We start from the raw sequence: 14150 nt of genomic DNA, 5'->3' as shown, positions 1-14150 counted from the left end.
CTTTTGATTCAGTCAATAAATCTATAGGTAACGAATACCCCGCTACAGAAAAGTGGTGACTCTGCTGGGGATGACTGTTATTTCCTAGTGGGTTTAGCCTACTTTTTGCTTGTTGTATTGTATGTTTATATTTATTTGTGGCATATTTTTATGCAAATTTGGGATACTGTATTGTTTGTAATGTATGAATTGCTTGATATATATCAATTGCTTGTGTGCTTGGTGGTCTCTTGTGAGATGAGTTCTATACCCGAACTCGAGTGCACTTATGATAGGAGAATGTCATAGTCTTGTTGACTTGTGTGGAGTTATTCCTTAGCAAGTTAACTTGCAAGCCCATTCACTTGATGGAGGTCTTGTTGGGATCAATAATGTTACACAAGTAGTCGTGGTTAGGCATTACTCTTTCCAATAAGAACCTTAGAAGCCAAGGACCTTAGATTACCTCGCCCATTTTGGCCTATTTTAAGACGTAGTGCGAAGGTCGTTCAAGTGTAAGATTTGATACGATTGTTACACGATACTACACTCATAAGAGTCTCTCTTGACAATATTTTTGGAATACGAGTAGTCGTTTTATCCGATAATATCCGAAAGATGAGATGATGACTATGAAGGAGAATGGCGATCCAAAATGCAGCGGAATTTAAAATTTCTCATTTTATGATCCTTACGAATGGGCATGATCAGTGATAGAATCGTTACCTCTTGTGGCGATCACGAACGTTGAACGATGACAACGCCTCTACTCAGTCCACACGAACGGATTCCTTCAATCTCAGTGCTAGCTGCTACGAATGAAGGCTTTGAGTGAGAGAGAAAGAGAAACGAAATTGCAAGTGTATCAATGCTTCTACACAAGGGTTCTATTTATAGAACCACTTGTGTGGGCTGCAAGCTAAAAGGTCCACTCAAGTGTATATGGCCCATATCTTATAATATGCCAAAATCACTTAAGCTCGTGGTACCTTACCATATTTCGTATTCTACTTAAGTACACCGTACCTTACGATGTTCTATAATTCACTTAAGGGCACCATACATTACGGTATTCCTTAATTACTATATCTCTCATCAATCTGTCCTTTGTGTGTGACCCTATAGGTTTTCGCGGCATTGGCAATTATATTAAATCATGTATTTAACATAATAAACAGTAAGCGGTATCTAGCAACACATCACTGCTACCCAAGACATGGAAATTTCATGTGATCTGATAAATCCTTCTGTGATAATAATTATGTGTATAATTACCCGTTTGCCCTTATGTCTATATTGAACACAAGGCATAGACCGTGTCATCCTTGTCCAGTTCAATATTGGGCCCATAGACAGTTATCCTGTTACGCAGGATGGACAAATTCCATCTAGGTCACTCATGTCCCTTAGCATGCTTCGTGGAGTACCCATCAACTGTCTTTATGGTCATCCAGTTATGGACAACGTTTGATCAGCAATAAGGCACTCGACTCTACATCTAGGGTCCACAGTGGTTTCAGGTCAAAGGGTGGTAGACACACTACGCCAAAAACTGGAATAGATAGCGCACCTTAGAGGGCGCTTTATTACTAAAGCGCACTCTAAAGTGAAGAGAAAAAATAAGGAGCGAACAACTGGAATAGACAACGCACTTTAGAGGGCGCTTTTGTAACAAAGCGCCCTCTAAAGTGAAGCGAAAAAATAATGAGGAAATGGAGGGACACCAATAGAGGGCGCGTTTATGAAAGTGCCCTCTAAGGGTACCCTTAGAGGACGCTTTTAAAAAAGCACTCTCTAAGTCCATGTACATTTCCAGTTTATAAGGCGCTTTTGGAAAGCCTTAGAGAGCGCTTTTAGAAGCGCCCTCTTAGGCCCCCTTTAGAGGGCGCTTTTTTTACACAAGCGCCCTCTAAGGTCCCCTTTAGTAAATATTAAAATTATAACATATACTGCATGTCTCTTTATTTTCCCTTGCTATATGCTATTTCGTTTACGTAACTGGGTTTTCTCTCTACTGCAATTACTCTCTACTGCGATTACTCTCGTCCTCCGTTCGTTCTCCCTCCCTCACCGTCGTCGTCGCCATCGCCTTTTTCTACTGCTGCGTTCACGTTCACTGAGTTATCTGCATCCACCGTCGCTGTTCACTTTCTTCTCCATCGTTACCGTCACCTTGAAGGTATTTCTCTCAATAGTTTGTATTTTCAGGTGTTTGATTAGGGCATTTTCTAAACTGAGTTTTACATTTTGTGCATTATGTTGATTAATGTTGTTTAGGGCAAACAAGCACTATATGGTGTTCGTGAGCACCTTGTTGAAAATAATTTTTTGTTATTTTTGTGTGTATGGTTTTGATCACTGAATGTTGTATGTTGTATGGTTATGTAAGGTTTTTTATTTCTGATTGAAAACTGATGTCATTTGGAGTGTGTTTGAGCTTGTGCTTGGAAGTTTGATGATTATGGATGCAAGTTTGTTCATGTTCCAAACACCATAAGTTTGCATTGGTCTTTTGTATGCAGTAGGTGTGTGTGAGTTTGTATTCAATAATGATGAAAAAAAGAGAGAGTTTAGATTGTTGTAACATGAGAGAAATGGAAGGTATATGAATGTGTTTTTTGTGTAGCTTCACGAATATGGTCATTGTCTTACTTGGGTCTTATTGAATCATTTCTATATTACAGATAAAATGGCTAGTAACCAAGACGATACCCATGACGTGAGTGGATCACGTAACAATGTTGAAAATGAAATCAAACGAGGATTGACTGTTATGAAGTCAATCATTCGTGCAAGAGACAAGGGTGAAAAATTCGAAGTACATTGGAGTGCTGAAGACCAACTAATTGAGCCTAACGGTTCAATGTTGGCAAGTTACATTGGTTTCCTTGTTCGACAACATATTCCGATTACATGTGATAATTGGAGAAGTCCGGAATTGAAGGTTGGGTAAGAAAAAATATGGTCCGAGATACAGGTACTTACCATATATTGTTATATATTTTTTTGTTGACTATTTGTTGACCATATATTGTTATAATATTACTTATAATAACACACTCCATGTGTATGTTTTTAGAGATCCTTTCACATCGATGAAAGCCGGCAAAAATATTGTATTCAATTGGCCGGAAAAAGACTCCTAGGATTTCGATCCTTTTTGTCCAACAAAATTTCTCAAGGATGAGGAAGGAAAATTTATTGAAGCAGAACGGCCAATGAAGTATGCGGAGATTATTTCAGCCGAAGAATGGGATAACTTTGTCGCCAAATGAAGAAACGAAAAATTCCATGTAATGTCTATTAATTATGGTATTATACAATTGTTAAGATACTTGGTTCTGATATGCCTTAAACTTTTTTATCCAGGAAGTAAGCGACAAAAATCGGAAAAGGGCATCAAAACCCGCGTATCCGTACAAAAAAGGGCGTACGGGATATGCACGGTTACAACAAAGAATTGTGAGTATATTCAAATGCTATGAGCTTATACATTGTCACAATATGTTATAATTGATGATCTTATAATCTGATTCAATGTGTAGCTAGCCGAGGAGAAAAGTGACGCAACATCTCTTCCGGAGCACGTATTGTGGAAGGCTGCTCGGGTTGGGAAGGATGGGGCTGTCGTTGAAGCGGTTCAAAATGTTTATGACGAATGTGTAAGTATATATAACATTATTTCTTTAATTATATCGAAAATTTTGTTAGACATATAATTCATTTTTAATCTCCTCTAATAATATTTCAGGAGACTTTATCCCACACCTTACATTCAACCGAGGTCCAGGATTGCAGGAGCCTACTTAGTCGAGTACTAAATGTTCCTGAGTATTCCGGTCGTGTGAGGGGTAAGGGTTTTGGTGTGACTCCGTCGTCATTTTATAAAAAACCAAAAACAAAAAATCCTACCAACAAAGAGGTGATGGAGACCTTGGCGGAGTTAAGGGCACAAGTACTCGAACTGCAAAAGGAGAATGCAAGGTATAGAGAGGAAAGGCGCGGTTCCGAGGCAAAAGATACTAGTGACCGAGCTAGTATCAATTGTCAACCGAAATTTCCCGAGGTAATTATATATGTTATTATGAAATTAAAATAGCACTTTTTTACTTGACACATATACACATTAACAATAACATATTTATTATTGGTTTAGGGCATTACACCTTGTCAGCTGTATCTATCGTCACCAACTTATCGCATAGTTGGCAAGGGAAAAGTGCACAACACTTCGGGTGAATTACTTCACCATAATCCCCTCCCGGTGGGATATATGAAAGTTTTGGTTGACCTTGTATTAGATACGGACGCGCTTCTACCATTACCTGACGTTGTTTCAGAGACAACGTTGATGCGAGATGCAGTCGGATCCTTTGTTGGATGACCGTCAGATCTAATTTTCCCAGATGCCGAGGTATATATGTTCTAAATGATTATGACTATTTAGTATTCATATTTCAATTCAGCTACAATTATGATATTTAATCAATCCTTATTACATGGTAATGTTAGACTCCTACAAGACCCACACATAAAGTTGGTAAAGGGATTTCAAGACGCATCGAGTCGGTTGCATCTCAAAAAGAGGTACAAATATATATACCCATTAAATTATATACGCAACGATTCTGTTGCATCACAAAAAGTCATGATTTAATTTATATGAATTTTTAGGTTCCCGGTCGAATGTTGAAAAAAGCTGATAAGGATATTCCAACGAAGTCCGGGACAAAAACAAATCCTAAATCTCAAAAAGAGGTACAAATATATATACCCATTGAATTATATACACAACGATTCTGTTGCATCACAAAAAGTCATGATTTAATTTATATGAATTTTTAGGTTCCCGGTCGAATGTTGAAAAAAGCTGGTAAGGATATTCCAACGAAGTCCGGGACAAAAACAAATCCTAAATCTCAAAAAGAGGTACAAATATATATACCCATTGAATTATATACACAACGATTCTGTTGCATCACAAAAAGTCATGATTTAATTTATATTTTTAGGTTCCCGGTCAAATGTTGGACAAAGCTAGTAAGGAAATTCCAACGACGTCCGGGATAAAATCTCAAATTATGATGCGTCTTGAGAAAATGGTGGAAGAGTCAGATATTATGCACGGCGCCATCCGTAGTGTAGATATGGATGAAGGTGTTTTCGGAATTGCTCATTCCGAATTAATTGCAAAGGAGGACATGCAGCAACTTTTTGAACACGAAGAATTGGGCATCGCTGTCATTCATACATACATATGGTACTCCGATCAATCTATTATTTACTTAGTTGAACAATTTATTTACACATTTCAATGAGTAGTCTAATGTTTATTATGTTTCTATTTAAGGTATATGTATGACACATTGATGCGGGGAACTGAATTGTGTAACCGATTCAATTTTATTGCTGCTTCCCGTATCAACACAACGTTTATAACGAAAAATCCAACATCCGTAATGAATGAACTAGTCGATAGATTCATGGTGGCCGGCGATAATACTACACCCAGTTTGTATTTTTTACCGTTTAATTCTGGCAACGGGTTAGATTTTCTTTCTAATAATTTCATTCTAATCTATGTATATCTTTTACGTAGAAAATTTGCATGCATCTAAATTTTTGTTTTATTTTACAGTGGTCACTGGGTGTTGGTTGCTATGGATCTTTCGAGACTAATGGTGTATTATCTCGATTCGTTACCGGGTAATTGGAGTAAATATCCGAGTATGAAGAAGACGGTTGACGCGTAAGTGAAATTCCCCTAAATATTCGTGTGTATTTGTATATTTAATTATGTCTGTCAGATTGATCTCAATATACGTTTTTATTTTGTTAGGGCAATACTAAAATTTAGATCGAAAAAGAATTATCGTAATAGGAAGGACATTACCTGGGTCAGAGTTCAGGTATATATTAAGTTTCTTATTTTTGCTTATAATAGTGTTTGTTTTTTTGCTTATAATAGTGTTTGTAAGAAATTAACTATATATATATATATATATATGTATATATATATATATATATATATATATATATATATATATATATATATATATATATATATATATATATATATATATATATATATATATTGTTTTTCTGTGTAGTGTCCTCAGCAAAACAATTCGATCGATTGCAGATTTTTTGTATCGAGATTTATGAGAGATATCATTGCGTTGAATCGTATAGACATCCCAAAAATGGTATGGAATAATAACTTAGGGTTTATTTTAATATTATCGGATATTTCATCTAATTTGTTACTAAATCATGAATATGTTTTATTCTCTTAATTGTAGTACTTTGACGAATACAAATCTTACTCAAGAGCTCATTTGGATGAAATGAAGGATGAATTGTGTCAATTCATTATTGATCATAGAATCATATAGGTTGTAGTTGTTGTACATATATGTATGGAATGTTGTTGTACATGCATGAATATCAATATATTAATGTTGTATATATGGAGGATTAATGTTGTATATAAATGGATTCATGTTGTATATATCAATGGATTAATGGTGTATAACATTGGATTAAAGGATGAAATCAATATGAATTTTACACTTTTGCAGCATGCGAACAGGTTCCCAATTAAATACCCACTGTTTTTCAAACAATTTTTTTTAAAATAACTAACACTTTAGAGGGCGCTTTCTGTAGGAAGCGCCCTCTAAACACTTTACATTGACAACTTTAGAGGGTGCTTTGTCCAGAAAGCGCCCTCTAAGGTGGCCCTTTATGGACCACTCCAGAGGGCGCTTTTTTCTGAAAGCGCACTATAATGTGGCCCTTAAAGGGCCACTTTAGAGAGCGCTTTCTCCAGGAAAACAAAGCGCTGTCTTTACCTATGCCAGTGCCACTTTAGAGGGCGCTTAAAAGCGTTGTTATAGGCCAATATAAGCGCCCTCTTTTCCCTTATTTGGCGTAGTGACACCATTATCACCATGAGAATAACTTATGACACTTTGCATAACATTCTATATAGTATTCTCATAGCGGGTCAATCCAGTATAAATATTACTCTTAATATTCATACCTATGTTTGAGACTTGATAACTCCTTATCCATGATCCATGAGATGTGATCATCAGTCTATAAACATAATAGTCTTCATGCTTTAATGTTATCCCACTTCACAATAAAGCTCGACTACGGATACTTTAAGAATAGTATCCTTATGTTTAATGTGATCTCATGATTAAGTCACACTTGATACATTAAATGGAATATCTATTCCAGGGACTTTATTAAACAAACATAATAAAGAAAAAGCCTTTTATTATTAATAAACAATTTGATACAAGTACCAAAAGTATTGGCCTCTAGGGCATACACCAACAGACTATGGGGACCTTTTTTAGAACATGATTGTCAGGTTTAACCATAGTACACTCCCTTTGGGTGGTTCTTAACCGAGACTCCATGCTCGTGACTCACAATAAACCCTTAATTCACGGTTGATCCGTTCTCGTATATCCTCAATATCAATGGAACTTGGATGTTGATAAGGTGTAAACCATAATCCACCAAAATGGATGATTGATATTGAGGATGACTTGAGCCATCCCGTGACCTTTGTGTGGTGTGACTTGCTTGATCCTTGAGTGTGATTGTTGCATCCATGCATTCATGCATTCATTTGCATCCATATCATCAACAATGAAATTTTCAAGGAACTTAAGAGGTCTATTTGCAAATTTCAGACATGGATAAGCAAAGAAGGAATACGAAGAAGTACAGTTTCAGACAACCCGACTTGAAAGAGTTAAGGAGTTTGACATCTTATGTATTAGATCCCTTGGAGTTCAAAGCTCGCCACCTAAAGATTCTGTCTATTCTTTCTACTCAGGTGGATGAAGGTCTGATGAGTGTGCTAGTACAGTTCTATGATCCTCTATATCGGTGCTTCACTTTTCCGGATTTCCAGTTTTTGCCTAAACTTGAGTAGTATGCCTATCTTGTGGGTATACCTATCTTAGATCAGTTGCCGCTCAGTGGTTTGGAGAGGGTTCCTTCTTCCCAGGAGATTGCTGACATGCTTCACCTAGATGCATCTGAGATTATTGCTCATATGACTACCAAAGGTGGAATTCAAGGTCTCCCATCTGATTTTCTCATCGCCCAAGATACTTTGTTTGGGAAGGCCATGAGTGAGGACGCCTTTGAAGCCGTATTTGTACTTCTCATATATGGGCTAGTGTTATTCCCCAACATCGACAATTTTGTGGATGTGAACGCTATTAGGATTTTCTTTACTCTTAATCCAGTTCCGACTCTGTTGGGTGACACTCATTTCTCTTTGCATATGAGGAATGCAAAGGGTGGTGGATCCATTGTGTGTTGTCTGCCTCTGTTGTATAAGTGGTTTATTTCGCACTTGCCTCAGACGCTCGCCTTCAAGGAGAACAAGGGATGTCTAAGGTGGTCTACAAGACTTATGTCTCTCACTAATGATGATATCTTTTGGTATAACCGTGTGTATGATGGTGTCCAGATTATTGACTCTTGTGGTGAATTCTCCAATGTGCCTCTTCTTGGTACATGTGGTGGAATTAACTACAACCCTGTTTTGGCTCGCCGACAGCTTAGGTTCCCCTTAAAGGATAAACTTAATAACATTCTGTTGGAAGGTGTGTTCTTTCAAGAGGGTAAAGATCCCTAAAACTTGAAGGAGAGGATGGTCCGTGCCTGGCGCAAGATTCATAGGAAGGGAAGGAAAGAGCTTGGTCCGAAGAATTGTATTGCTTTGGAACCCTACACCTCTTGGGTGAGGAGGAGAGCTCTTGAGTACCGCATGCCATATGATTATCCGAGTTCTACCCTTATGGTTATGGTTGGGCCTTCAACCCTCCCTAACCAAGGAGTAGAGGAGTTGAGAGATGAAGATCGGTCGCGTGCTTGGGTTCGTGAGCGAGAGGAACTACTTCAGCAATTCAGAGATAAGGATGCAGTGATAGAATTTCTAGAGCATCAGGTTATTGATGAGCCTGATGACGTGGTTACTTCTCTTCTTCCTCAGTCATCCAGGTTTTGGAAGAGGAAGTATGATCGGCTCGCCAAGGAGAAGGCAAATATGGAAGCAGCTTATGAGAGAGAAGTGAATAGGCTTCGTGCAGCTTATCTTCCGGTCTCGAGAGCTTTGGACGATTGTTTCTAGGGCTCCATAGGATATTTATTCTCCTTTCCTCTTGTATTGTATTTGGTTACCAAGACTGTACTTCTTCATTGGTGTAAAATTTTCCAAATATTATTGATATGTGCATTCCATATATGTCTTAAAAGATTAATATTTTCAAATATTTGCAAATAGATCTCTATAAAGTTCCTCAAATAAAAACAAATCATATGCACAAACATTGCATGCATCATATGCATAAGCAGGTTTTGTTCAGCTCAGTGGTCTAACTCTTTGCTCTTCATTTATTTTGAAGACAAGTTGACGCACCGGTGTAACACAAGAGCTAATCTTCCAAAGATCATGGAGCATCTAGAACAAGAGAAACGGGAACTGAAGAACGAGATAGCTAGGTTGACTGCCATGATGGAGTCAGTTCTGACTGCCTAGAGCCAATCGTCGCCAACTCCTGCAACTCCTCCCGCGAGGACTATTATATCTGAGGTAGCTTTCTCTACTGTGCCTGCCGCAACAACTCATTTTGCGCCTACTATGCTAGCCGGGTTCCCTTGGGGAATGCCCTCCAATTTTGTGCCTGAGGGTTTTTCTCCTACTCTCGCCTCTCTGCCGACATCTAGCCCGGTCCTTTCTGTGCCACCTCCTGTTGTGCACATCTTACCAAGAGTTGAGGACACCATCTATCATTCTGAGCCATCTGAGGGCCCAGATGTTTATGAGAAGATGGACAAAATGAAAGACCAATTCTTTGAGCTGCGCAAGGAACTGAAGACTCTGAGGGGTAAGGACCTCTTCGGTAAGAGTGCTGCTGAGTTGTGCCTTGTGCCCAACGTCAAAATCCCTATTAAATTCAAAGTGCCTGACTTTGAAAAATATAAGGGAAACACTTGCCCTCTCATCCATATTGTGACATATGCCCACAAGATGTCAACATAAACTGACAATGATCAGCTTCTTATCCACTACTTCCAGGACAGTCTGTCCGGTGCCGCTCTCCGATGGTTCATGGGTCTGGAAAGTTCGAACATCTGCTCCTTCAACGATCTTGGAGAGACCTTCATCAAGCAATATAAGTACAATGTAGATATGGCTCCCAATAGGGACCAGCTGAGGGAGATGTCCCAGAAAGAGAAGGAGACTTTCAAAGAGTACGCCCAGAGATGGTGTGAGTTGGCAGCTCAGATAGTGTCACCCCTTGAAGAGAAAGAAATGAAAAAAATCTTTTTAAAGACTTTGAGTTCTTTCTACTATGAGAGGATGATTGCTAATGCTCCCTCGGACTTCACCGAAATGGTGAATATGGGAATGAGGCTAGAGGAAGGAGTCCGTGAAGGATGTCTGACCAAGGATGAAGGCTCTTCTGCAAAGAGGTATGGGAGTTTTACGAAGAAGAAGGAGGGAGAGGCATATGCTGTGTCCTCCCATATCAAGAGAAGATCCTCTGTGAAGAGGAAGAACATGCGTCCTGCCGTTAGCCAACACTATGTGGCTCATATAACACCTGCCTTCCGAGAAGTTCAACATCATCAACAACAACAACATCAACAATATTAACAACAACATCATCCACAACAGCAGGCCTACCAGCCTCGAAACAACAATAACACCAGCACCAACTATGAGAGGAAGATGGTCACTTTTGATCCAATTCCGATGACTTATGATGAACTCTATCCGTCTTTGATTGATAGAAAGTTAATTACTCCGCGTGACCCTTCCGCTATACCTACCAACCCTTAGTGGTGGTACAAACCTGAATTACATTGTGTATATCATTCCGGTGCTCCCGGACATGATGTGGAGAATTGCTATCCTCTGAAGACCAAGGTGCAAGACCTTGTGAGAAGTGGGATTTTGTTTTTCGAGGACGTGGGTCCTAATGTGAAGAAGAACCCATTGCCCGAGCATGGGAAAGCTGTTGTGAATATGGTCCAGGGTTGCCCTGGCAAATATAAAGTCCTGTATGTCAATGATATCAGGCAATCTTTGGTCGAGATGCACAGAATGTTGTGTGGATACAATTACTATGAGCATGACCATGATAGGTGCCAGGTGTGCACTATCAACGAGAGAGGATGCCGACAAGTTAGAAAGGACATCCAAGAGATGCTAGATCAGGGTATGATCGAAATACTTCAGAATCGTAATGAGGACGAAGTTGATGTTATAACTGTTGGTTCTAAGTGTTGGCAGCAATTTTGGTAAAATAAAGAGTGTTCACAAGATGTTGCATGTGATGTATTAACATGAGATATCTGTGTACCTGCTGGAGTTTAAAAAATATAATTATGCAGGATTATTTCAGGATGTCATACACGATGTCATGGCATCTGATATTATGTACCTGCTGGATATTTAAAATGGAATTATGCAAGATTATTCCAGGATGTTAGACCCGATGTCATGACATCCTGTACACAGAACATTCAGGGTGAATGTTATGTGTTATGTGATTGCGCATTTAATGGCAATCTATGTATGATTGAAGATCTGATTTGCAAATGCATTCAATCATTAATTACAACCCGATTTACTTATTTTCCAAAGAGATATAATCAGCTGTCATGAGAAGATTTAATTGGAAAATAGTTTTAGGGTTTTCAAGATGTCCAAGCCTAGCTGAATGCTTCTATAAATAGGACATGGAAAAACCTAATTTGATACACAACCGATACTGAGCGAAATATTGAGAAAGAATAAGGGTTTGTGTCTTGTTTGGTTGTGTGACTTGTAAGTCATTCAATTCATCCTTAGATGATTGAATTGGTCTGATTTGTGAGTTGTAATTTGTCACTCAAAGCTTTTAAGCATGCGTGTGTCTCTACTTGATTGAAGCTGTTAAGTAAGATTAAGTGTGTGTCTACTTGATTGAAGATTAAGTGTGTGTCTACTTGATTGAAGATCAAGTGTGTGTCTTTGAAGAGTGTCTTCTTTTCATAAGTAATTGTTGTTTATAAACACAGGTGTGATTGAGGGGGAGTGAGTGAGTTCTCATATCTAAGAGTGCTTAGGTAGAAATCACACGGGTAGAGATTAGGTGAAAAAGACTGTAACTTGTTGAAGTGTACTGAGAGTCTTTGAACTGATTCTATTTAGTGGATTTCCTTCCTGGCTTGGTAGCCCCCAGACATAGGTGAGTTGCACCGAATTGGGTTAACAATTGCTTGTGTCTCTTGCATTACTATTCTTTATCTTTATCCTGTTTGTATTATTCAGATATTAGTGTCGTGACATTACCTTCGACATCTTATATCTGATACCAGAATTTCAATAACCCCTGTGTTTAATATTCCTGAACCTGTTGTCGTCAAATATGATGGCAGCAAGAAGAAAGTGTCATCATCTCTTGTAATCAAGCCAGCGGGCCCTGTCCCGTATTCCTCTGACAAAGTTGTTCCATACAGGTATAACCCAGTAATGCTAGAAGATGGAAAGGACGTGTCGTTGCCCTCAACTTCCATAGTGAGCATTTCTGACGTCAGTGGTGTGACCCGTAGTGGTCATGTTTTCTCGGCTCCACCGAAACCCCACGAAGATGTTGTGAGAAGAACTGCTGTTGATAATCCTGCAGGTCATGTGGGAACTTCTTCTTCCAATCCGACACTTGTTGTGAAGGGTCAATGTTGATCCTGTTGTTGATAAACCTGTTAAAGCTTCTGTCCTGGTTGGCCAGCATGGCATTTTGAAAGAGGACTGTGATGAGATGCTAAGGCTCATCAAGAGGAGAGAGTACAACGTTGTTGATCAGCTGCTACAAACTCCATCAAAGATCTCTGTCTTATCTTTGCTGATGAATTCAGAGCCACACCGTGAAGCTTTGCAGAGGGTGTTGGACGTGGCATACGTGGATCACGATGTCACTATTGAACAATTTGATAACATTGTTGCAAACATAACCGCTTGTAACAATTTGAGCTTCTGTGATGCTGATCTTCCCGAGGAGGAAAAAGACCACAATTTGACTCTACACATTTCTATGAACTGCAAGGATGATGCCTTTTCCAACGTGTTGGTGGACACAGGATCATCGTTTAATGTGTTGCCAAAATCCACTCTGGCTAAACTTTCTTACCAGGGGCCTTCCATGAGGTAGAGTGAAGTGGTTGTCAAAGCTTTTGATGGATCGAGGAAAACTGTGATCGGTGAAGTGGAACTCCCGATCAAGATTGGACCTAGTGATTTCCATATCACTTTCCAGGTCATGGATATTCATCCATCATACAGTTGTTTACTTGGCAGACCATGGATTCACGAGGTAGGCGCCGTGACATCCACCCTACACCAGAAGTTGAAATTCGTTAAGAATAAGAAGTTGGTAGTGATATGGGGAGAGAAGGCTCTATTGGTTAGCCATTTGTCTTCCTTTTCCTATATAGATGCTGAGGATGAGGTTGGAACTCCGTTCCAAGCCTTATCTATTGTTGAGCCTTCAAGGAAATGACCTTCTTCATTTGCTTCCTACAATGATGCTAAGTTGGCCATTGAGCATGGTGCAACTACTGGTTTAAGACAAATGATCCAGATGGAAGATAATAAATCCCGAGCTGGCATAGAGTATTCTTTAGGTGTTTCCAACGAGTGTGGGCTGTTCCGGAGTGGTGGCTTTATCCACACTGTTGAAGATCAAGAGGCTGCTGCCATAGTGGAAGATGATGAAGAGGAAGATCTTGGCAACTTTGTTATCCCAAGCGGAATCTGCAACAATTGGATCGTTGTGGATGTTCCAACAGTTATCCACAAGTCCACGTAATGTGTTCATTTTGTTAAAGAAAACCTTTCTCCCATGCCAAAAGGAGAAGTGATGACATTGTTGGCACCATTTGATTAATACAATAATGTTCATTCAATAATTACATGTTAAATGTTTGTTTTTCCAAATTATTTTCCCTTTTTTCTTTTGCATGAAATTGGTGATCACCATAAAACCCTAAAAGAGAATAAAATCAATCTTTTCATCTGCATAATGGTTTGCCTTGCTTGAATTCTGAAATCTCTTTTATACTCAAAATCATTATGCAGGTTAATCAAA

At 38.9% G+C, this 14150-nt stretch overlaps 1 protein-coding gene across 1 annotated transcript; it reads left to right on the top strand.

The window, feature by feature from the left end:
* The first annotated feature begins 5095 nt into the window (after positions 1–5095).
* LOC127080032 (uncharacterized) lies at positions 5096–7936 on the top strand. Its single transcript, XM_051020368.1, has 5 exons — positions 5096–5239; positions 5330–5524; positions 5618–5728; positions 5819–5882; positions 7916–7936. The coding sequence occupies exons 1-5, from the start codon at positions 5100–5102 to the stop codon at positions 7934–7936; spliced, it is 531 nt and encodes a 176-aa protein (XP_050876325.1). The 5' UTR covers positions 5096–5099.
* Positions 7937–14150: the final 6214 nt, after the last annotated feature.

This window comes from Lathyrus oleraceus, chromosome 5, assembly GCF_024323335.1.
Source record: "Lathyrus oleraceus cultivar Zhongwan6 chromosome 5, CAAS_Psat_ZW6_1.0, whole genome shotgun sequence".
NCBI classification, from domain to species: domain Eukaryota; kingdom Viridiplantae; phylum Streptophyta; class Magnoliopsida; order Fabales; family Fabaceae; genus Lathyrus; species Lathyrus oleraceus.
The sequence above is the reverse complement of the archived record's forward strand: the minus strand, read 5'-3'. Positions and strand labels throughout refer to the sequence as shown.

What these genes read in the sequence shown, in the direction of transcription:
- LOC127080032 (XM_051020368.1), top strand. Translation starts at nt 5,100, where the DNA reads ATGCACGGCGCCATCCGTAGTGTAGATATGGATGAAGGTGTTTTCGGA. An exon ending in CCGTTTAATTCTGGCAACGG is followed by an intron (nt 5,525 to 5,617) that starts GTTAGATTTTCT and finishes TTTATTTTACAG; the next exon opens with TGGTCACTGGGTGTTGGTTG. An exon ending in AGGACATTACCTGGGTCAGA is followed by an intron (nt 5,883 to 7,915) that starts GTTCAGGTATAT and finishes CCGGATTTCCAG; the next exon opens with TTTTTGCCTAAACTTGAGTA.